This window comes from Panthera pardus, unplaced genomic scaffold (assembly GCF_024362965.1).
Source record: "Panthera pardus isolate Hobbes unplaced genomic scaffold, ASM2436296v1 HiC_scaffold_13, whole genome shotgun sequence".
Taxonomy (NCBI): Eukaryota; Metazoa; Chordata; class Mammalia; order Carnivora; family Felidae; genus Panthera; species Panthera pardus.
The window spans coordinates 104659562-104684910 of record NW_026526688.1 but is presented as its reverse complement, the minus strand read 5'-3'; the positions used below and the strand labels follow the sequence as shown (position 1 = coordinate 104684910).

Below are 25349 nucleotides of genomic sequence, written 5' to 3'. Positions count from 1 at the left end.
ACTAGTGTGTTCTTCCAAAAAATAAGAATGAGATAGATTTATTAGAAAAGGGAAAGCCACTTTAGATTATAATTTATGATGATCAATGGACAGATCATCCCAGAACAAAACTAACTGAATCACTTCAAACTTCAATAGTGTCATAGTTTTGGCACTTAAAGGTATTCTTTTACTTTCAAGAGTACCACTTAAAATTTAAATGGACCAGGAGAGGGGCACCTGGGTGGCTAAGTTAGTTAAGCATCTGATTTCGGCTCAGGTCATGATCTTGTAGCCCATGAGTCTGGTCCCCATGAGTATGATCTCACGGTCCATGATTTTGGTCTGTGCTGACAGCTCAGAGCCTGGAGTCTGCTTCAGATTCTGTGTCTCCCTCTCTCTCTCTCTCTGCCCCTCCCCCACTCTCATTTTCTCTGTCTCTCTCTCTCTCTCTCTCTCTTTCTCTCTCTCAAAAGTACTAAGCATTAAACATTTTTTTTTTAAATAAATGGGCCAGGAGATATAAACTTAAGCCTATGTTGGTCAACATATTGATTATCATTAAAACCTTAGCAAGAATCAGTGGGCAACTGTTGTAGGTAAGTTGATATATGTTTCATGCCTAAAATGAACCTGGCTATGAAAATATTCTTCAAGAAGCATTGCTTACCAGACTGAGCTGTCTGGACTTAGAATCTTGATTTTAATAAAAAGGGATCATCTTGGTAGAAAACATCTACAGTAGTATCTGAAAGTGTTCTTAAGTTTGAAATTGTATGACATGTTACATGGTTCATTGAAAACTATTAAACTCACATTATAAAATGAAACCTAAACACATTAGTATCACTTAGGGTCCCAGCAGGAAATAGGTGGCATGCTCAAAGGAGTAATTAAAAATAATATAATGCAGGGACTAAAGGCAGGTTTAAGTGAACCAACAGATGATACTGAAGCACTGGGAGATAAAAAGCAGAAACTACTATTACCTTTAGGCCTGAAGATACAAGAAGATGGAATGTGTTATTTCAACATAAGAGTTAAGGCATCGTAGAGGAGCTATGACTCTCTAGATGGAGGAACAGAACCATTGCCAAACCGTGACCCAGCAGGTTCAGCAGGGAGAACATCTACCTGACCTCTCATTCCTCTGCTCTTTGATGTCTTAACTGGGGCTTCCTGTTGACCAAATCCAACCAGGGGCACACTGAGGAGCTCAGCCTGTGCTGTCTCTAGAGGCCAGTGCCCGGAGGGTGGAGAGTGGAGAGGGTGGAGAATGAACCTGGAAAGGCAAAGGGAGAATAATCAGCATAACATTATACCATTATCATAATTCTACAGGATATAAACCTCCAATTATTCCTCACTAAGGAGCTGGTGGGAGCTCTCAGTCATTATTCTTGTCCTCTGAATTTCTCCTTTCCAGGTTCTGAAAGTTCTCTTTTAGGTTTTTTTTCAATTTTTGTTCCATGTCATTCTGTGCAAGAACATGATGCAATCTTTATAGCAGGGATGTTTTTATTATTTGCAAAATAATCTTTTTTTTCTTTCCTCTTTGCTAAACTTTGCTTAGTATCAAGACTTGCATAGTTGATTTCAATAAAGGATTTTTCTCTTTCACATTATTCTTAATATCCTGGCTGCCTAAGTTCCCCATTATGCTGGGATGGCTTTCATTAGTTCATTTAGCTGTACAGTGCTCTCCTTAAACTGTCCTGCCCTGTATCTCCTTCTTAAAGTCAGTGCTCCATCCACGTCAGCAATGGAAAAGGTTTTAAAATTTTTTTTTAATGTGAGAAGTCACTTTCTGACTAGCGTCAGACTTCACAATGTGACATAATTATTTTTAATGTAAACTCAATTCTTTTAATACGTCTGCCCTCACTTTTCTCTGTTCTTTTTTTTATTCCAGTTCCTTTGTCATAGATTTACTTCCCTTTTCCATTTAGTTACAATGCTATGAATTAAATGTTGACTTGATGGTACATATTGGGTTGTGTGTGTGAGAGGGATAAGAAGTGTGTAAAGTGGTCTTATAGGTCGAAAGGTGGATTAAAAACCAGAGTTAATGTTATAGTTTGCAGATCTATTTGCCTCTCCCGAATAAAAGTTTCTCAGAGAGAGTGGCAGTGTTTTTGCTTTCTTTTTCAGATCCGAAGCCAGAGCAAAGCCTCTGGGTCTGGGCTCTGTGAGGGGGATGAAGTGGTTTCTATCAATGGCAACCCTTGTGCAGACCTTACCTACCCCCAGGTCATCAAGCTCATGGAGAGCATAACAGACTCTCTACAAATGCTCATCAAAAGGTACAAAAGAGTTGTTGGATTATATGTTTTCTCTTGAAGTTAGATAGGACTGACTACAGCTTTTACTACCTATATAATTTGTCATTTATGGGGAAATTGGGGTTGCTCTGTAGAAAGTCAGTTTAGTTAAACAGAAGAACCACCATGTTTGAAAAATGGCAATTCTAATCAACTTAATTTTCTGGTTAATTGAGAATTAACTTGAAAATCTTTGTTTTATGAACTTTGTTGAAAATCTTAGGTATTTTAGACTAGCTGTTTAGAAAGCTCAGTATGTTGAACGTAATTTAATACTTCAGGGTCAAGATTTTGTGGTGGGTCAGGATCACTAAATTATAATTCCAGATTCACAGATGAATTAAAAATGTTTAACTTAACTATACAGAACAAACTGATGGACACCATCAGACGGGACGGGGGTGGGAGGTTGAAGGAGAAAGGCGACAGGGATTAGGGAGTGCACTTGTCATGATGAACACTGGATAATGTATGGAAGTGTTGAATTACTATATTGTACACCAGAAACTGATAATAACACTGTATGTTCATTATACTGGAATTAAATTTTTAAAAATAGCAGCAATAAATTCCATTAAAAAGTGTTTAAGTGTTAAATCATTATATTGTACAATAAGTTTTTATAGAAAGAGAATGCCTAGGAGAAGGAAAAGAACAACAAAAACCCTAAAAGCAGCTAGATTTCTGCTTGTCAGGACCTCCAGTAAAAGCATTTGGGTATGGATAAAAGCAGATGGTTAGAATAAAGGTTTTGGGACTATTAATGGAAATCACTTGTTACTCTGGTCTCTCCAAATATCACCCTTCCCACCTAACGGCTTAAAAATGCACTAGTAAACTTTAAACACTTAAAAAAAAAAAAAAAAAAAAGAATACAACAAGGGCAATCACAAAAAAAGAAAAAAAAAACTATAGCATGAGCGTTTTTGCAGTGTGCAAATCACAGTACTGTGTGCAAATTCAGACTGACTTTGCAAGTGAGGCTCTGACCATTACATTGTAATGAATCCGGAAAGGAAAGTTCTGGCTTCTTGGAGAGAGCCTTCAGGAAGAAGATGTCAGAGGACATCTCACATAGAATTTAAAGCTCTCCAGGTTTTGTCTTAACTCTGCAGAAACACTACATGCAGCATTACCCCTCTGATAATCATTCACTATTGGTTCCATTTCTATATACACATGAACTCAGTAAGGCCATAATCTTGTGAAAATAAAAGAAATATAGCATTATTCTTGGAATCTCCCATCTAAATATTTAGCCATCAAGCCCAATGTTCAAGCCCAATATTTAGGATCCTACTTACTTATAAAGCTACCATTTGCTTTTATAAGGAAACTAATGGGAAGCTTGCCAAGTGTGGACACAGTGTTAGCCATACTCATGCATAAATCTGTGAGGTATCAAAGACGTCCATCTTTGTAAAAGTTTAATCATATCCCAAATAGGGGGAAAACCTTTATCCAATTTATTCCCTTTTTAGTGTCCTTACTCTGTCAATGAGGCCAATTTCTTTGGAACATATTTGTGGTCTGGGACATTCCCTGCTAGTTCTTGTTTTGATTACAGTGGCTATCACTGGGAAAATCCTTGGTGATTTAGAGCCGAGCCTCTGGTACGTATTTGCTTTCAGAAATAAATGAACTAGTTCTCTGCTACTTTTAATAATTGGAAATATGATTATTATTTTCTCTTAAGAATTTTGACTTTTACAAAATAAATCATTGATGAGATTCGAATGGAATCTCAAATTAAAATCAGCCCAAAGGCAATCATCACCATCATTGTCACCACCACCACTACAACCATTCCGGATAGCTGAACATTGTACCTATGTAGGCTGAATGGAAATGAAATCTCTAACCTCTGTTGCTTTTATGATTTTTACTCTTGTACATCCATTTTACTTCTGCTACCAGTAAATATTAACATTTATCTAAACCATTGGCCTGTATTACAGTCTATAAGCCTGGAATAAATTCAAATGACTCTCTTCTCAGCTTCCTAATTGATTGCTAACATAATTCAAAGTGATTTAATCTACTTCCATCTGAGGGCTTCCTAAATTAACACTCTCTGACCTTGTGGTACCATCAAATTTAGTTGCATGGAGTGTATTCATCATTTCCTATATAAGAAAGATCTAATTTGCTATCACCATGTTTTTAAAATGCTATATTATAATTTTTTTTTAATTACTGGGAAACTTTACAGATTACTTCCTTAGAGAAAACTTCATTTCACTTGATTGTTGGTTTTTTATTGTTTTGTTCAGTTTTCTTTTACTAAGTGCAGTCAAAAGCAAGGTTAGGAGCAATTGTTTTGAACATTAGAAATTCTATCAGATAGATTCTAAGATATATTCCTTTGGGTAGCCCCTTGAGTAGGGGTTCACTCCCTTCAAGTGATGACTTGGCATTAATCAGGGTGCATTTTGAGGGAAGACAAAAGGGGCAGGGATAGACACTGCTGTTTTTTGCTTTTTTTTTTTTTTTTTTTGAACTTACAAATGTGAGACATGAAGGCATCACCTACAGCTATTCTGTAAATGATGCTTCTCTTCTAAAAGCCGTTAGAATTTTGAGTTTTAGCAAGAAGTCATTTGACTCTTAAACTGGCATTGCTTCTTGCAAACCTAGGTTTGCAAAACCAACTGAGAATGGTTAAGGTCAGAATCAAAGGATTGTGGTGAGCAGCTCTGGACTTCTTAGCTGAGAGATAAAGAACAGTTTGATTTCAGAGATCCTACAAGGAAATGCTCCAAGACACAGGTTCAAACAGGAGAAGGGGAGACATCTCCGATTATAAATACTCCATGACTCAATGATTCATTGCAGCATGGAAAGGATTTCTCTTTACACAAGAGTACTGGGCTGGGGTCCACTTATTACAAAACACATGCTCACTGGAGTTTGAAAAACAGCTTCTATTTCATTCCTTTCAGGAAAGCACAGCCTCTAAAAGGATTACTTGAATTATGTGTATATTAATATTGTTCTGAAGCTGTTGAATATGTTTATGTGACATAGTGTTCAGACCTAAACTTAGTCAGTAAGACATTGAAATGCTTTGTCATATTAGAACAAACATGGTTATTTGAAAACATGCAAATAGTTACAGATAAAGGACATCAATGAAGCTATAACCTGTGCTTTTAAAAAATAAAAGCTGAATTTAGGATGGATTTAGGTTCCATAATCTTTTGTAAGCATTTTGGCTTTGCTTTAAAGAAAAGTTTATTTGGAAGATCCTTAAGTAATAAGATAAACATGTTGCCAACTTCTGCTTTCAAATATGTTGCAGTTGACATTTAGGAGGAAATATTTTGACGGTATCATGTATCATAAAAGTGTTGGGAAGTTCTTTGGCAGGTGTAACACACTCCAGTTTAACCATCTGGACTGATTTTTCTGTGTGCAGACCATCCAGTGGAGTAAATGAGACTTCCATCTCTGAAACTGAAAACAAAAGCCCTGAGCATCCCACCCATGAGCGGTGCGTGGAAAGTACCACTCTGCAGATTCGACCAGCCACAAAGAACCAGCACAGAGAGTTCTATGTTGCCTCGATCAAGAGTGGAGTTCCTCTGACTGAGGACCAAGGGAGTGGTCCTGGTTTTTCTGAGAGCATAAAAGAAGAAACAGGCCTGAGCTACCATGTGGCTCCCTACATGCCCGACTCCCAAAGAGGACGCTTAGCAGAGGAGGTTATCTTAAGGGAGAAGGCAGAAGCTGGGCAGCCAGGCCCTGTGGTTGAGTTACAACTGTCCCTTTCACAAGAGAGACACAAGGGCACAAACGTCCCCGTGGTGGCTCTCCTGGGAGCTGAAAAATCTAAGTCTCCTGACCCAGATCCTTATTTACAACACGACAGGATTGTCCACATAAATTCGGTCCCCACGAATGAGAAAGGGGAGCCTTCTCTGAGGTCCAGCAAGATAATCCAGATCTCCAGTGGCAAAGAGTTAAAAGTGATCCAGGGAAATGAAGCAGGAGACAAGGGGCTGCCCCGAGTGGAAGTGATACTCGACTGCTTGGACAGGCAGAAGACGGAAGGGTGCAGGCTTCAGGCAGGAAAGGGGTGTGTGGATTCTCCAGTGGAAGGAGGGCAGTCAGAAGCACCTCCTTCTCTGGTATCCTTTGCAGTCTCATCAGAAGGCACAGAGCAGGGAGAAGATCCACGCTTGGAAAGGGATCACAGCAGACCTCACAAGCACAGAGCGCGTCACGCACGTAAGTCCTTCTCTGGGGCCACTGCTGGGCTATCGGAAGGGGCTTGGGAGCTTAAGGCTTTTTGCTGCTGCTTCCCTTACATGGATTTTTTTTTTTTTTTTTAAGATTTTTCTCATGTCTCCTTGTGATTTGAAAAAATTATTAATGCACAGAATAAGAAATGTGAAACTGTGGAGAATACCAATTTCTGAAATGGAGGCACTAAGTGTGAAGTTAGTAGTAGATTTAAATGCTATTTAATGCAATTTCTTTTATCCCCAAAGGCACAGGAGCTGCTAAAGAAAATAATATTGTTAAATGTGTCCCTTTGATTTGTCTCAGAATGTTGTAATATTTCAGGTAAAATGTCACAGGGGAGTATTTGAAGTCATTGCGGACTCTGAGTTTAAATGTCAAAAACCGTGGTGTCTACTTCTGAGAGATGTCTTTAAAATGCAGGCTCCACCACTGATATTAAAAGCAGATCCTCATTTTGAAAAAAATCATTGTGCAGCTTGATGATGCTTGCAGAAGTGAGTTTGATGGACAAGGACATGTGGAGTACTGAGCAGTTACATGAGCCTCTCCGTTTTGTAGGTCTTCATTCGACTGCACAGCATTTCATCTACCTTCTAGACACAGAAGTCATTCTCCAGGGCCATGTGGAGGCATTTAAATGCCCCCAAACACAGAATATATTTAAATTCAAGGCTGTTGACGGTGTTTTGTTTTACCCAGGGGAGTGATCACCAGAAGGAGAATGAGGATAAGAATGGCAGTTAGGTTTTATGATTTTTATTATTTTCTTTTCTCTCCCTCTCTTTTTTAAACAAATTTTGGAATTCCATTTGAGGAGGTAAAGGCTGACCAGCAAAGGCACTTGAATGTATGAGTGACACACAACGGTAATGAACTCAGTTATTCAAAGTAGCGTAGGAAATCTCCTAACCTATCGTTATTCCTTTCAAAGCGTATTTTTAGCATAACCATTTGTAGCTTTATTGGCAAGTGCTGTTAATCGTCCTTGTACTTGAAGCATCTGTATGCATCTTCACATTTGTAGCCTATCAGACAAGTGTATTAAGGCAGCATTCACATACTTTACATGTTGACCGTGAAGTTTTAGCAACAACCGTGCAACTGTGACTGTCAATTCAGTAGTAAGTTGTGTAACACTACTCAGAAAGAGGAATTACATTTAGGCATGATCACACTTTCTACTACTTTCTCCAAATAAAATTTGATTGCCAGGGAATATCTGTAACTTTGTCATAAAACTGTTTACTCTGATTCTATTCTATTTTTAAAAAATGAATCATTGAGTCTTATTTTTTCCAGTGACAAAAAAAAGCTAATTTTTAATCATAAAATATTCAACAGGTTTTCCTGAAATTTCCATGTAACTATTTTGAAGAATTCAGAACTTACTTGTGAATCATGCTCCTTATTATTATATACATGATGACAATTAACTGATGCTATAAGTTAATTTTCCACCAATTTATTTTTGTAACCATAATGATAAAATTAAAAATTTGTATATAAATGTTTGTTACTTTAAAACCATCAAACTCTCATTTTAAATGATTTAATTCCCGCATCAGCTTTTCCCCGCAGTTAAGGGTTACCAGTCACATAATTTTTAAATTTCCCCAAGATTTACACTTACTCTTGTTGCCACTGAAGTAGTGTTGTATTTCCAAAATAGCAATAATTTTTCAAACAAATTTATCTAGACAGCTTTTTAGCTTAAATTTCTTATATGTATTCACAATGATTCAGTGTTCTGAATTATTAGCAATTATTGATTCAATGCCTTCAGTTATTATTCATTCTGTTTTTTGAACGTATATTAATCCAGCCTTCATGAATACAAAGACTCTGGGGGAGATGTCAAAGTTAAAAAAAAAAAAAGAAGAAGAAGAAGAAAAATATTTAAATTCATTACATTAAAACACTTAGGTAAATAAAAGTTTCTTGCCTCCCCACCCCTGTTTTAAAAATGCTTGAAACCAGTTTTATATTGACATTTTATTTTTTAAATATGGAAGTACAAGGTATGTCTTAACTTGTTTTACAGAAAATATTATGTCCTTAAATTATTTCCTTTTTAGTTTGGATTACATCCCCTTAACTGACATTTAGTAGCCAGCGTTTATTGTCCAAGTATAAAGATCCATATGCTATGTATATTCTAGTCAGTATACGTAAAGATGTATTTATATGAGCAAGTGAAACAGACCATTGTGTAGTTACGTATATCATTGCATGTCATGATAAAAGTATACATTTTGAAATAAATAAGAGAGAGAAATGAGTTAGATTGTTTCAGAACTCAGTGGCTAATTGTAAGCATGTTTTTTTCATATTCACTTTTCCCCAGGAGAGTTGACTTCTGGGTTGCTCTGAGGTCTTCTTGGAATTCACCAACTCACTATAATTTTTGTACATTCCCTAGGGCTCAGGAGAAGTGAAAGCCTATCCGAAAAGCAGGTGAAAGAAGCAAAATCTAAATGCAAAAGCATTGCCCTCCTTCTAACCGACGCCCCCAACCCCAACTCCAAGGGGGTGTTGATGTTTAAGAAGCGTCGTAGGCGGGCCAAGAAATACACCCTAGTCAGCTACGGCACCGGTGAGCTTGAGCGAGAGGCAGACGAGGAGGAAGAAGGAGACAAAGAAGACAACTGTGAAGTAGCATTTCTGGGCACGAGTGAATCAGAGGTGGATGAAGAGTTATTGTCTGACATTGACGGCAGTGCACAAGTTGTGAACTTTGACTGGGATTCTGGACTAGTGGACATCGAGAAGAAACTGAACAGAGGGGACAAGATGGAGATGCTGCCAGACACCACGGGCAAGGGTGCCCTCATGTTTGCCAAGAGGAGGGAGCGAATGGATCAAATCACGGCCCAAAGAGAGGAGGAGAGGATGGGAGGAGTGCCAGGCAGAGAGCCAGATGCTGCCCAGACAGACAGCCTGAGAACCATGGCTTCTTACCAGAGGAAGGAAGAAGAGTCTGTGAAAGTGCAGAGCTCAGTGAGCAGAAGCTACATCGAGGTGAGCCATGGTCTTGGCCATGGGCCCCAACAGAATGGCTTCAGTGGGGTGTCCGAAACGGCAGAGGCCCAGAGGACGGTCCCTATGAACAGAACAGCCAAACCCTTCCCGGGGTCTGTGAGCCAGCCTGCAGCCCCCTTCTCCCCAACCCGGAATATGACGAGTCCCATCGCGGACTTCCCTGCGCCTCCACCTTATTCTGCGGTCACACCTCCACCTGAGGGCTTCCCCAGAGCAGTGTCGAGTCCCACAGCTGGCCCAGCGCAGCCTCCTCCGTGGCCCCAGCCTGCCCCGTGGTCCCAGCCAGCCTTTTACGATTCATCTGAGCGGATAGCTTCCCGGGATGAAAGGATCGCTGTGCCTGCAAAAAGAACCGGAATATTGCAGGAGGCCAAAAGGAGGAGCACGACAAAACCCATGTTCACTTTTAAAGAGCCCAAGGTGAACCCGAATCCTGAACTCTTGTCACTTCTTCAAAATTCAGAAGGCAAAAAGGGAGCTGGAGCTGGAGGCGATTCCGGACCCGAAGAAGACTACCTCAGTTTAGGAGCAGAGGCTTGTAATTTCATGCAGAGCTCCTCTGCCAAACAAAAGACTCCGCCTCCTGTCGCTCCGAAACCTGCAGTCAAGTCCTCGTCCTCCCAACCAGTAACTCCAGTTTCTCCGGTCTGGTCCCCAGGAATGGCTCCAAGCCAACCTCCTGCCTTCCCCACGTCCAACCCATCGCAGGGCACCGTTGTCTCCTCCATCAAAATAGCCCAGCCTTCCTACGCTCCTGCCCGGCCCGCGAGTGCTCTGACCCTGGCTGGTCCCTTCAAAGGACCACAGGCAGCAGTGGCCAGTCCGAACTACACACCGAAGCCAACGGCTCCCGCACCGACAGTAAACGCCGCTCATGCTGGTGCAGTGGGACCATCCAATGAGCTTCCGGGAATGAGCGGGAAAGGAGCCCAGCTCTTTGCTAAAAGGCAGTCGAGGATGGAGAAGTACGTGGTGGATTCAGACACCGTGCAGGCCCATGCGGCTCGCGCCCAGTCTCCCACTCCCTCTCTACCGGCCGGATGGAAGTACTCCTCCAACGTCCGAGCACCTCCTCCTGTGGCCTACAATCCTATCCACTCCCCCTCCTACCCTCTGGCCGCTGTCAAGTCTCAGTCATCAGCCCCACAGGCCTCCAAGACAAGCAAGAAAAAGGGCAAAAAACCCCTCAATGCTTTGGACGTCATGAAGCACCAACCATACCAGCTAAATGCATCCTTGTTTACTTTCCAACCTCCAGATGCAAAGGATGGCCTCCTCCAAAAGTCATCCATCAAGGTCAATTCGATGCCAGCCATGAAGCAAGCTCTTCCTCCCCGGCCAGTGAATGCTGGCTCGCCCACTAATGCGCAGGCCTCATCTGTGTACTCGGTCCCAGCATATAGCTCTCAGCATCCCTTCTTTGCAGAGGCCACCTCGCCCGTCAGTGCGTCGCCAGTGCCCGTGGGCATTCCCACCTCTCCAAAGCAAGAATCAGCCTCTACATCTTATTTTGTGGCACCAAGGCCGAAGTTCTCAGCCAAGAAAAGTGGTGTCACAGTTCAGGTGTGGAAACCATCTATTGCGGAAGAGTGATCTTGTAGCCGAAGCTGAGTGTCCACTTTGCTTGAAACAAATTGTTTGCAGTGTTACTTGAGTCCCCGAGAATGCCTAGCAAGTCCTCAACTTACTTAATTTCAGATGTCACTTCCCAATCTGGGTCCAAGGAGCATAATATTTTTAATGAGTCAAAAATCTAACTCAGATTGACTTAAAACATATTTATCTTCTTTGCACACTTAAAAAATATGGGAGCACCCCAAAATAGACATGTGCCATTATATTAAGTAAGCAGGATACTTAGGATTTATGCTTTAGTCACGAGAAAGACAGTGATCAGTGTTATCAAACCTTGCACACAGCCTTTATGTAGTGTAACAGCTGTGCTCCTGTGGTGAAAAGGTTCAAGTGTAGTGAAAATATAACATGTATTGGCTGAGATTTCCTTTTTAAGTAGTGCTTTATCTCTATTACTAGTGTTAAGGGATAAGAAATTTACTGAGGACAGGGATCAGCTCTGGTCTGTCAACCTCAGCCACCTGTTTGATATTGCAGAGAAGGTACTTCTGGGGGTTGTGAAATGTATATAGTTTAGTAAGAAGGGTAAGAAAGAGGGTGTCAGTAATTACTGAACACTTATTTTGTATTAGGTTCTTTGCCAGATGTTTTACCTGTATTAACTCATTTCAGAAGACTTCTTTAAGGTAAATGAGATAGGGCAAGAGGGATAATTATCCTTAGAGACGGATTTCTATCTTCTCTTCCCAGTTTACTTAAGAAACTGAGTATGTATATATCTCCAATTGCCCATGAAAGTGTAAGTTTGTTTTCCTCAGCTGAGGCAAGTGGTAGGATACAGTATAAAAGAATAATGTATAAAAGGGTGAACAGGCTGCAGATAAAGGTACACATGACTCTTATTTTTCCCTTGGGAAAGCACATCACTGAGGCATGAAAGGTTACTGACTACAGGGGCTGATTGTGAAGCACGAGGAACCCCCTATGTGTGGAGGCCGTAGGGTGAGAACACACAATGATTAATTTCTGAGTGACCTCACAGATTGTTTTTCCTTGTGTTTGTTTTGCTTTCTGACTACTGCTTCTCCCACTGTTCCTTGCAATTCTATTCTCGCACCTTCACTTTGTTATTTATATTTGATGGACCAGGAGGATTCAGGCAAGGTTACCTTGTAAATTGGATTGGTCACAGACCATGCCGTCATCCAGCTGGCTATGAAGTTAATAACGTTACTGACAGTAAACCTGAAGACCTTTCTCATGTCTATTTTAAGTCCAAGTCTGACCAACCATGGAAAATATTCAACATGAATTAATGTAGAGAACCATAAAGCATTTTTGACAGCTTCAAGGAAAACCATCTACTCAATACAGGAGATCTGTTTAGAGACCTCTTATAACAAACAACTTGCCTGGTTTGAGGGTACATGGTACCAATTTAATCCTCTGAAAATATCTGTATTCCTGTTCTTTTACTGCTGTCACTGTCAATCTGCTATATTTTTCACTATCCTATTAAAATATTACTTTCTTCTTTATCTGTTTAATGTACATGTTTTAAAAAATAATCTTCCCTGATGAGCTATTCTGACCTAAGTCACTTCTCTGCTGTGTCTCTTCTATTGTTCCCAAAACATCCGAATTTCTTCTTGTGAGCATATTCATTTCTCTGTACGTTGTAAAACTGCAAGCTGCCCATTGTAAAACTCTAAGAACACACAAAAAAGAATTAAGTCAGCAACAGGGCAATGGGGCTGTTTCTTCTGCTTTTTTCTCTGGGAAATCTTCCATTGCCTTTGGGGGCAGTTTACCTAGAGGTTTCAACCACAGGATGTAGCTTGGTCTCTCATTTGCCTTTTTGGGAAATCAGTTAGGAAGATTAGTACAGGGTAAAGGAAAAAGCAATCTATCCATTATATAACACTATTGTTTAGTATTACTTGTTCCCTGCAAAGGAAGTCTGTTAAATGCTGTGCATTTTGCATTCTTTTCTAATAGAACAACAACAAAAAAGGCTTCTTGAGGTGAAGCAGGAAAGATCGTTTTTATAACTTTGCATTCTTGACATAGCATTTAAAGAATGGCATGAAGTAGAGGAAAGATAATGCAACACAAGGTAGTTAATTTGAGATCACCAGTTCAAATATGGCCTAGGATGGTAATGACCCACAAGTATTCCCAGTTGTCCAGGGGTTTGTGGTATGTAGGAATGAGAAGTGTTTTCAGTCCATTTCCTGTAGGACAGGTGGCAATCTTAGCAGAGCCACTATTTGGAGTTGATGACTAAACACACCACTAGCATGACTGGGAGTGTCATAGGGTTCCCAAAAAGCTTCTCAGAAACATGCCAGGCATGCAGTCAAACATCCACAACTTTGGGAATTGGAAACATAGGTCTCATCTTGAATCAGATGGTCCTACATTATGGAGGAGGGGTGGGAATCCTCCCAGACTGTATCTGCAGAGTGTGACCACACAATGAGATGGGGGCAGTGGGAGGGAAAAGGACCAAGCCAGCTCCCTGGAGTAAGAGGGATTCCCTTTGCCACTTGTCCTCAATCAGAGAGCCTCCTGGGAACTTGCATGCCCAATAAGCTGTATGCGCCACCTTTCAGGTTGCAGTTATGGGAATGATGTCAGTGTGGCAGGTGGGAGGCTTAGAACTCATGACCTCAGCTTCCCTCCCGTTGGGAACCCTTTGTATGATCTGGGTGTTGTTGGCTCTGTTGTGGTAGCAGATGTTTGACTGCTTGGTCGTGAGGTATGAGGAGGCAGGTTTTGTTTAGGTTTTAGCACCTTGCCTTTTCCTCTGTCCTTTGTTAGCTTAACTTCCAAGCAGAGTGCTTGTGAAGTCAAGTTTTCTTCGTCACCACGATAGCAATGATCATTTCCTGAGTGCCTGTGTTATGTTAGGTGCCTTATGTACCTTATCCCAAAGAACCCACTGCGAAGTTTACAGGCACCGGAATATAAAATAAAATGTAGTCACAGTCACTGACTTACTGCAGGACCTTATGCAATTTTTTAGCATGAGTTTCCCCTTAATAATGTCTCAAACCTCTCTTCCTGACTGTTGTGCGATGAGTCTGCACGGCACTAGATACTCCAGGAAGAAAGGTGTATGTAAATCTAAATATGGCAGATTCCTGTCTTATAGGGGGTAAACTGAGTCACAGAACTGGTAAGATTGGGGATCTGAGCATTGCCACTTCAGTCTTAAAACATTTCCAATTTTATTTCTCATATTTCAAGAATAAACACATTCTGTTGTGAGAGAGGAAGAATCACACTGTTTTCCACATTTTGACTATTCATTGATAGTAGAAAGCATAAGTTTTTAGGCATATGTGTCATGAGTCACATTTGGATTGTCATTCTGGAGCATGTAAAACTTTGTATTTCAAAATATATCTAGCATGACTGTTGATGATAACATGTATCTCATTTAATCTTCATAAGAACCAATTCATTTAATTATAGGAAAACTGATCCGAGTCACAAATAGTTCTTTCAAGCATGCTGGGGTTAAAATTCTTTTAGGTAGTGCTGACCCCTTTCAAGAAATGGGCTTCTTCATGGGCAGCTGAGTGTTATCACAAAGCCTAAATTCTAGCCTGGCAGCAAGAGTCACATCTGAGATGTCAAAAACAAATGATCCACATTTAAAGGGTGTGGCCTAGCAAATGTGGGACCATTGTCCTATTTACAGCCACTAGGTTAAAGAACTTTGAAGGTCGTTCGGCTGCTGACAGGCGTATCAAACACTAGGACTCCATGGCACTTTCACAGGGAGGCCTCTTAAGAGCCCAGAAGACACATGGCTGTTACTGTCTGAGTGTGGATTTAATCTTTCAGACAAAAGCCCTTGCTGTGTATCATTTTATCCAGTCATAGAGTTGAGAAGCCGCAAGCACCCGTATTCTAAGGGTGAGTTCCTGAAACCCACTGCTGTTTATGAGTCACAGCCGGCCTGGCAGGAAGGGTATTTGAAGTCATGGTTATCAAAAAGAAGTGATTGTTTTCTGAAAAGCTAAATGCTTAAAATGCTTCCAAAGGGAGGCAGTGGGTTGTGTGCTCATTCCCTCCTAAAATCAGAGTTGTTGAGTTTGTTTTAAAAATTGCTAAAAGTTCATGAGAAAAATATGTAAATTCTAAGAACCAACATTATATTCTCTGACACACTGACCCTCACTGGTCTCATGTCCCCTTATCACTGGACTCTGGGGGACACAAAGACTCATGTAACACTTCAGTGCTGCTGAATTCGTCAACAAGTATTCTGGGAAAAAGCAGAATTGAATTCTTCTCTAGACTTCCCACCAGGGTTGGCTAAAGGCCATAAAGCAAACTAGCAAATTCCCACAGGACCCAAACACCAGGCAAAATCACTAAAAGAGGCCAGCCTCCGTTTCTTCCTCTATGGTTAAAAAAAAAAAAAAGTACAAAAATTTTAGGCTATTCTATGGAGTAACAAGCCAATAAAAACCAGCCTTCAGGAGGAGCCCCCAAATCAGACCTATCCTTTCCTTGATGTTATCAGGTACAGCCAATTTCTTAACTTTTTAAAAATTAATATGTTTCTATGGTATATGTATGTCTACACTAAATTACCATTTGGCACTTGGAAATCACAGAGCTACCTACTCAGAGGCAATTGAATGAAGAAAAAATTTAATTTGAAAATATCAAATCCTGTGAGACATTTCTCAGACTCTTGATTTTATATGAGATTTGCTGGTTAATGAAGTATATCTCAAGTATAAAGAAAGTTAGGCTTATACAGGGCCTATAGTTTAAATAATTTTTTGTTATTGATACATAGAATTTCTTTTACCCCTGTTACATCATCCTTGATATGTTTATCTAAATTATGTGTGCTTTGTGACTGGTGAAATATACATTCAGGGTCCCTAATAAAAATAGTCATAAGGACATACTTTCCAGCCTATCTTCATTCCTCAATAAGTGTAATAATAGTCAGAAGCATAATAACATTCATATGTGCCATGGAGGAATCTTGCTTTCACAGCCTCTATTTCTTGAGCTCCTCATTAACTATTAATGATTTGTTCATGGAAAAACAAAACAAAAAGTAAAAGATTGACACTAGCTCAAAGTTGAAAAGAAATGTATAATCTAGGAATATAAACAGAGACAATTTTTCTTCTTGGGAATAAATATCAAAAAGGAAAGTATTGGATTGGGTATAGACCCTGCCATCATCCAGCTGGCTATGACATTTTATTTTATTTTATTTACTTATTTTTAAATGTTTATTTATTTTGAGAGAAAACGTGCACATGGGGGGCCGGGGGAAGGGGCAGAGAGAGAGAGGGAGAGAGAGAATCTCAGGCAGGCTGTGCACTGACAGCTCAGAGACTGATGTAGGGCTCGAACTCACAAACTGTGAGATCATGACCTGAGTTGAAATCAAGAGTCAGATGCTTAACCACCTGAGCCACCCAGGTGCCCCTTAAGAAGACATTGTAGAAGTCAGAGAATCTTTGATATCTTTATTTGGTGGACAAATCTGTTTTCAAAACCACCCAAAGGCCCTGGGTCAAGTATTATGATCTAAAACAGGATTATATGGATGGGGATGGAAGCTGTGGCAGTCATTTAGACAACCTTGTGAGACCTGAGGAAAAGACAGGAGGTGGCTTCATGTATTAAATTTCTACTGTGTGCCAAGAGCTGTGTTAAATACTTTCTGTAAGTTATGACAATAGCCAACATTAACTGAGCACAAACTTTAGGCCCTGAATTGTGCCAAACAACTTTCATAGATTATCTCTTTTCTTTTATTGACATATAATTGACATATAGCATTATATTAGTTTCAGCTGTACAATATAATGACTTAATATTTGTATTTATTGTGAAATGGTCACCACAATAAGTCTAGTTAACGGCCATCACCACACAGTTATAAATTTTTTTTCTTGTGATGAGAATTTTTAAGATCTACTCTCTTAGCAACTTTCAAATATATAATATAGCATTATTAACTGTAGTCACCATGCTGTACATTATATTCTCAAGGCGTACTTATTTTAAACCTGAAAGTTTATACCTTTGACCACCTCACCATTTCAACCATGTCCCCCTTTGCCCCCCACCAGCAATCACCAAAGATTATCTCTTAATCAGTAGTCCTTATGAAATTAATACTATCATTATTCCCAGTTTATAAATTAGAGTTGGGATTCAGAGGCATAAAGAAGCTAAAGGACTGGTCCAAGATCACACAGTGTTACATAGTGGACTCTGGAGTCAATGTGAACTTGCACTCCCAAACAATTACAGTGTGATTTCATTCACTCTTCAGAATGACCCTGAAAGGAAGGTATTACTCCCAATTTACAGATGAGGTGTAGGTGTCTGAAGCTCAGAGAGGCTAAAAAACTTGTCCAACAATCACGAAGCTTATAAGTAGTAGGTTAGGGTTGGAACTAGACATTTGTCTGACATCCAAGCCTGGACCCTCCCTTCAGTACCACATGGTTTCCACCATCTCATTAGACCCCAGAATACCATTCCCTGAGACCTGTAAATTGTGTGCTCCCCAAACTAGCAAGAGCTACTCTGTAGAGGCTTTATAGGTGACTTTGACCATGTTGAATGACATTAGAAAGGACCCCCTTACCAAGATTGCTCATAAAATCAGATGCTATGATAGTATGTTGAAAGTGAAAAACAGTCTCTGAAAAAAGAAGCATCTGTTTAATAATTTAAAAAGATGGATTTTACGGTGATTTTGTACTAGTTACCCAAATTCTTTCATTTTTTTATTTCAGGATGAATAGGTGATATTTATGGGCTGAGACTGGAAGGAATGTCACTTAAAAAAATAAAGCACAAAATCTTTATATAAAAGGAAGTGCTCTCCTAGGCTTCATGCCATTTTGACTAAGTGTAATTCAGGGAACGTCCTTATTAAATAGTGAATCAGCACCCAGCTTGGCTTGCTACTAAAGCAATAATAACTGAGACATATCAACAAGAATAATTCTAAACAGAATAATGATGAGAGGGTCACAAGCTTTCAGTGTTTCAAACTATAATCTAAAAAATAATCATCACTGGAAACTTAGAATTCCATGAAGTCTCTTCTGGCTTGTCTATCCTGGATATGCATGAGACAGCAAACCTTTCCTGCCACAGTGTCCTCAGTGGAGGATTTCTCAACAGTATTTCTGTCAAAGACTTCTCAGCAAGGACATTGTTACACCTTATGTTTTTTCCAGTAGCTTTTTTTTCTTCACCTGTATCTCATTGTTATTTTGAAAACATCTCCTGAGAAACTAGTGTAATGGATTCCAAACATGGGTTTGAACATTCCCATCACCAACCTCAAGGAGAGAAGATGTGAACTTCTGAGTTTATTGTAAAAACCCCCTCATTATATTTGTAGAGCTTCACTGCCTTAATTTAAGATCATAGAGCCATTAACAGGATGATAATTACAAGGGCTTCTTATACGCTGGCTGCCATTCTAAACACTTAACAAATGGTGACTTTTTAGTCATCACAAAATGACTATAAAGTAGATACTGTGATCATTCCACTTTACAGATGAGAAACTGAGGTAAAGAAAACTTAAGGAACTTGTCTAAGGAGGTAGGGATAAGCCTGAAGAGCAATCAAGCACCAGAGCCATTCTCTAAACACAAGGCTACATTACCTCTCTTGATCCCAAGACAATGGTCACAGATAAAACGAATTGTCCATCAGAGCAATAAGCTTTACCTGTCTCAGAACTAACCCAAAAATTACTTTAAATCTTCTAAATCAAAGTAAGAAATATTAAAAAGACTTCTTAAGAGTTTGGTAGCCCCAAATGATAGACACTTGTAAGCAGGTACAAGGGGAGGGGAAAAGCTATAGTTTTACTTCTGCTGGCCTATCTTATTTGCTTATAATGCAATAACTGGCAGGGGGAAGTCTAACATTTTTCTAGTTACCATTGAACAGATATGCACTAGACCAAACTCCTCAAACACCCACTTCCAGCCAAATAGTGTCATATTTTACTAGGGCTGTGTAAATTTATACCAGGTAAATAAAGGGAAAAAAGAATAGCGATGAAGAGAAACCTCTCAAATTTTAATAACAACAATGCAGAAAAACATTTCTCCCAGTTTTTTAATTAAAAAGGCATGGTTTGATTTAGGAGATGCAAAAGGTAACCAGTCCTTAAATGAAATTCACCTATGATTACGTGGGACAATGCATACAAACAGCAAGCATACAGAGGCACAGCTTGTAGTGGGTAAGTGTGGACCCAGGCCAAACTGCTGGGAGCTGCATCCCAGGCCCACCTCTTGCCACTTGGGAGACTCTAGGCAGATGATTCCACCTCTTTGAGCCTCAGTGCCCTTAGCTGTGAAATGAGGACAATAGTAGGTGCACCTCACACATTGTGAAGATCACACGAATCAATGTGTTTTGTGTATAGAACGGTGCCTGGCACATTGAAAGCATTCAACATATGTTAGCTATTAATATTATTGCAAAGGCCACTTAACAAACAATAGCTACTATTTCAAAAACTTCCAAGGAGGAAAACACACACACAACGATTAAACAAGCTCTTTTGTTTTCTTCTGTTAGTGTGAATTCCAGTTTAAGGGATCTAACACAACTAAAATAGAAAAAGCAGAAGCACTGTGTATAAATCTCTTATGGACACAAATAATCTATTGTCAAGAGTCTTTTGCTGAGAAATCATTTCTTCTCTGTTTTCTTACTGAAATTTTATATGTCATATTCCTCTCTATTCAGCCTGTTGGACAATTGTTTTCTTCTTCATCTTCATCTGTTGTAGTAGCATTGTTGTAATAATATACAAAATGAGACCAGGAATCAAAAAGACTGGTACAATATTTAAAAAACAACAACAACACACCCTTAACATCAGCTTTGAGACTCCACTGTAAAGGACTGTGTTCAATTCAAAGTATCAATGTTAAATAAAACAAGTGGGGGCACACTTAGCACTATAAAGAGAATTCTTATGGCGAAAGGCTTGTAAATTAAATATATTCTCAAAATTGGGTAGCTGGTATTCTGAGTAAGGTTCTGGTAGGATAGTTGAAGCTTAAATAGGTCTATCACACAGAAAGTGGAACAGCTGGCAGCCTGGTCGCCGAGGCTACCCCAATTCAGCCCTGCAACAGTTGGGGCTCTGACAGAACCTGGCTGACCTCTGAAGGCGCTGCAGACAGCTGTTCTTATCCCTCCTCCCCAACACTGTCCCAGGACAAAGGGTCAGTAACCTGGCCTTTTTAGAGTAATTGATCCCCTTGCCTGAGAAGCGTGAGCAGTTTCCAAAAACAGAGTGAAACCTCTATCTGAAGAGAGCAAACTCCCAGCTCACAGAGCAAGTGATGAAAAACAATTCTCAGAAGCTGAGTGACTGACGTAGGGAGGAACCTAGAATTCCAGCTGCCTTTAAAACCCAGGGAATTTTGGTGGGTTTTCTGGTGTACTTCTAGACTCTTTATGAGTCAGAAGCAGAAGTCAGGACTTAATCTTGAAGAGAAAAAAAAAAAATCAAAACAAGGTGAGATGCTGAAAATTTTATCTGAAGCCAAAATTGCTTTTGTTTCAAATATATTTCCATGGATTTAGTTCTGTTTCCCTTCTGTGCCATTTAATTACATTTTTTTTCTTAAAAAGTAAAAAACAATATCTCTTTCTTGAATTGCATAGCCCTCAGATTGGTAAAGAAATGTTCACAAAGCCTTCCTCTAGAGCTAAAAATCACCAAAGAATAGGCTGGCCTAATATAAGTAAAATGCTAAGCATCATACCAGTTCTTCCACAATTAGGTCTTGTTTTATTCTTTATATCACACTCAAGAATTTATTGATGATCTTGCCCGCTGGACCACTTGTTAATGCTCATCCGATGGCACCAATTATAATTCTTCATATAAACCCAAAAAAGCTAACTAGATTTTGAATTCTACATTATGAAACATCCAGCGAAATGTTACAACTCAGTGGGTGGTATTATTGAAATAAAAAGCAAAGCAAATGATATCACTTAGAAGTTTTTATTTTAATTGTACGTTTCAGTTTACCAACCAATAAGATTTCCTTTATATAGAGCACTTTGGTTTTAGCCAAGTATTGCCTTCACAGTGTTCGAACACACAGTTTTCCAACCCTTGTTCCCCGGGGGAAATTAAGACCTTTTCTCCACCCTGTTCCCACCTTGGAAATTCTGATTTAGTAGGTCTGGGTGGGGTCCAGGAATTTGTTCCTGTAACATACACCCCAGGTGATTCTGATGCTAATGATTGTGAACCACGCTCTGAAAAACACTTTTCTAACCCACAAAACACTTAGGTCAACCTTATTCTTTGAAACCCATAAATAATTTTCCAGTTTATCCAGTCAGACACAGCCAGACTTGTCAATTGCACCCGATTTCAAACGCTCTTGATGCCTTGTCTGAAGTGAGCAGGCATTGAAGTGCTGACTTTGCAGACTGGACTTGATACCAGAGGTCCAGGAGATGGCAGCAAACTCTCTTCCTGCTCAGAAAGTGCTTCCCAGGCAGCCATTCTAAAACTTGTGAATAATTTGCTCTAAACATTCATTTTTACTTATTTTCTTAAACAGAAGAATAAAGAGGTGATTTTATCTGACCCCCTGCTTCTCATCAAGGCTGAGAATAAAGATTTCTAGGAATAGAATGATACAATTTTATCATCTAGAGAAGGGACTGTACAAAGCTCCTTGGCTGTTTTTTCTTATCTCTGGGGAAAGGGATTGTGGGAGTTCCCTTGGCTGTAGGGCAATAGAGTGTGTTATCTCCAGTCAAAAATGTTCTTACTAATACCTAACTTAAATCTCTCCGGCAGTCATGAAAACATTTTTATTTGGGGATCTAGGCTGAAGGAGAATTTTAGAGAAATTAGCCTTTTAAAATGAAAACAAAGATGATTTAAAACTTTCAAAACTAAAAAGAAATTTGTGTACTTTAAGGATCACAGGGACAAAGAGCCCAATGTTTTTGCTGTGCCTTTACTTTAAGATGGTCAAATGGTGTGGTAGATTGACAAAATGCAAAATCAGTCGGAAGCTGCTTAAATATTAGAAGAATGTACAGAACAAAGGGAAAAGTAGACCCACTGAGTAGCAGCTCTGATTACCACAACAGTATTGTTTTTCAGGTCTTTGACGCACTGAAGTTTATTTCTAACACAAAAAGGATGGTGACCTCTGGAAGTTCCGTAATATGAGATAAATGTCTACTTACCAGTGGGAGGAGAAGAGACCAATGAGAGATAGGAGAGATGGATATTTGAGGAACTCTGGTGTGGATGAGAGAGTAAACGTCACTGTTGATGAAAAAGAAATGTTAGGACTAATGAACAGAAGTTACAAGGTAGTAAGTTTCAGTTTAACTTAAAACTTCAAAATCTTGATGGGGAAGAGGTGGAGAAGGAATTAACATATATATTGGACGCATAAATGTTAAGAGCTTTAATACATGTACTTAATTTCATTCTCATGACAACCTTATTTGGAGGAAAGTTACCCTTATTTTTTTTTTTAATTGATAAACAAACTGGAGCTCAAAGAGGTTAAGAAAATTGCCCAAAGTCACACAAATAGTCCTAAAATGGCAGACCCACTGGCTGACTCCAAGTTTATTGCCCAAAGTCACACAAATAGTCCTAAAATGACAGACCCACTGGCTGACTCCAAGTTTATCTTTCATAGCCTGTGCCTTTACCACTGCAATGCCTATCAGGTGTATTGTAAAAAGAACTCCTATGTCTCATGGAAGCTGGATTGCAGGATCTCCAATCCCTTCCATCTCTGACTTTTTATAATTTGCTATATAAATATCTTCTTTAAAAAATACGGGGGCCGCCTGGGTGGCTCAGTCAGTTAAGCATCCAACTTTGGCTCAGCTTTGTGAGCTCAAGCCCCGCATCAGGCTCTGTGCTGACCACTCAGAGCCTGGAGCCTGCTTTGGTTTCTGTGTCTCCCTCCCTCTCTGCCCCTCCCCTGCTCATGCTGTCTCTCTCTGTCTCTCAAAAATAAATAAACATTAAAAAAATTTTTTTTTTTAATCTGGGTTTTTAGGTTCTGAGAGTATTTTGATGTAGTTCAATACTTTTTAAAAGCCAAGTTCAGTTTAAAACCTGACAAAATAAAATTTCTCTGTTCCTTACCTCTTTAATTCCAGGATCTTTGCCACAGGAAACACACTTTAAAATTAAATACATCAGGGGTGCCTGGGTGGCTCAGTCGGTTGGGCGGCTGACTCCAGCTCAGGTCATGATCTCGCTGTCTGTGAGTTTGAGCCCCACCTTGGGCTCTGTCCTGAGCGCTCAGAGCCTGGAGCCTGCTTCCGATTCTGTGTCTCCCTCTCTCTCTCTGCCCCTTCCCTGCTTGCTCTCAGTCTCTCTCTCTCTCTTTCTCTCTCAAAAATAATAAACAATAAAAAACATTAAGTACATCATTTCTCTAATGAGAAAAAGCAGAGCTTAGAAGAGAATAATTTTTCTTTTCTTGAAGCCATGACTAGAGTGATTTGCTTCGGTTCTAGCATCCGCGAAGTGTAATTATAATTACCCACAATTATTCTTGAAACACACAGATAATGTCTGGAGGAGGGAGAGAATTGTGAAACCCAGAGCAGCCTCTACGCCCCAGCAGCCACAAGGTACCCTGGGGTAAGGTGAGAAACAGCTGACATGCTGTAGAGCAGAACTTCAGTAGCCTCTGCTTATCATTTCACCTGCATCACTAGACCTCCATCCTTTGTCGGTAGAGTGCTCATGTTCCATTATATAAGATTATGTCAAATGTATCATACATTCATACAGAAAGCAGTCTTTTATAAAGAAGAACCATTTAGTATTTATTTTCTTTGCTGTCACTATTCAACCTCTGTTTTGTTGTCCTTTTGTTGTTTAAATTTCTATGATATTCTACCTAGCACGGTCAACCATGGTCAATGTCAAAATCCTGTCTTATGAATGGTGCATAAATGTTTAATTATCAGTGTATCGAAGTCACATGTAGGCTTCATTTTGTGCAAAAAAAAAAAAAAAAAAAAAAGTACTGATCTAGACTGAACTGCATTTAGCAACTAGTTGCAAAATTGAAGTTGCATTTCACCTGGAAATAACTGACCCACAGTAACAAATTGTAGAAGATTGTCCCTCCTGCCCCTGCCTCCTTTAAGCCCTTTAAGTGAAGAATCTGGAGATGACTTACCTCCTAGCTAAAACACACACAAAAGCTCCATCTTAGGTCATACCCTTGTGTGACTCCTGATGGTCAACAATTGTTGGTCTACTAATCATATTTTAAAAGGAACTTACCTGCATTAGAATTACCATTTCCAAAATAGGCCAAGGTTAAGAACAAGGATAGAGCTGAAAAGTCTGAACACTACTATCAGAAAGGGTGTCATAATACTTAAGAACTAGATCAAAACAAATTTGAGCAGAAATTTTTGACAGGTGTAACTTAGGAATCTTTTTACAAATAGATAAGCTCTAGACACTTCTTTTTACATCCTTTACCCAGTGTTTTTTTTTTTTTTTATTTTTTTGTTTGTTTTAATGGAGAGTTGTTTAAGAATTTCAGACATACATATTATAAAAGAGCCTCTTCTCTCAATCTCAAATGTGTACTTACAAGGACCTATTTTGAAGAAATGTTCTTGGGAGACGTCTGGTAAAAGATATCTCCACATTCTTCATTTGTATTTGAAAAGTATACCATCCTGACCATCATTGTATACTCCACTTTAATCTCTTTTTCCCTCTTTGTGGCCTTTTATCTATTTCAGAAAAACAATCATTCATCTGAAAACCCCACTTACTTTATGACATTCCTGTCTCTTTAAAATAAACTGACATACATGAAATTACTGCGTAAATCCCTCAGACAAGAAAGATATCATGAAATAAAACTTACCACTTGGACCAGAGAGATGTGGTAAGGCAATTAAGCAAAATTTTTCCTATTCTGTGCTTAAGGAAATAAGTTGTTGGTGATTTCCTGGATGAAGAGTTGTATTTTTTTATGCCTAATTTTAAACATCACTCTGGGGCCATGTTTTTGATGAAGGAAACATAAATATGATTTGGCAGTAAATCTTAAATTTCCCAAGAACAGTAGTTTAAACATTTTCCCCAGGGACCAGGAA

At 39.4% G+C, this 25349-nt stretch overlaps 1 protein-coding gene and 1 long non-coding RNA gene across 3 annotated transcripts in view; one reads left to right on the top strand and one right to left on the bottom strand.

Annotated features, from left to right (window-relative positions):
- Positions 1 to 25349, top strand: part of SYNPO2 (synaptopodin 2) — a 171300-nt gene that overhangs the window by 131376 nt on the left and 14575 nt on the right. The window contains exons 2-4 of one of the 2 annotated variants that reach the window (XM_019418489.2): positions 2131 to 2282; positions 5719 to 6530; positions 8968 to 11150. In XM_019418489.2, the coding sequence (XP_019274034.2) occupies positions 2131 to 2282; positions 5719 to 6530; positions 8968 to 11150 (3147 nt within the window). The remainder of the gene's footprint in view (positions 1 to 2130; positions 2283 to 5718; positions 6531 to 8967; positions 11151 to 25349) is intronic. The other variant, XM_019418495.2, reaches the window with a different exon arrangement.
- LOC109248674 (uncharacterized) lies at positions 860 to 23746 on the bottom strand. Its single transcript, XR_002072193.2, has 3 exons — positions 23359 to 23746; positions 22434 to 22515; positions 860 to 1261 (listed from the first exon to the last, which is right to left on the bottom strand). It is a non-coding gene; the product is annotated as an uncharacterized LOC109248674 (long non-coding RNA).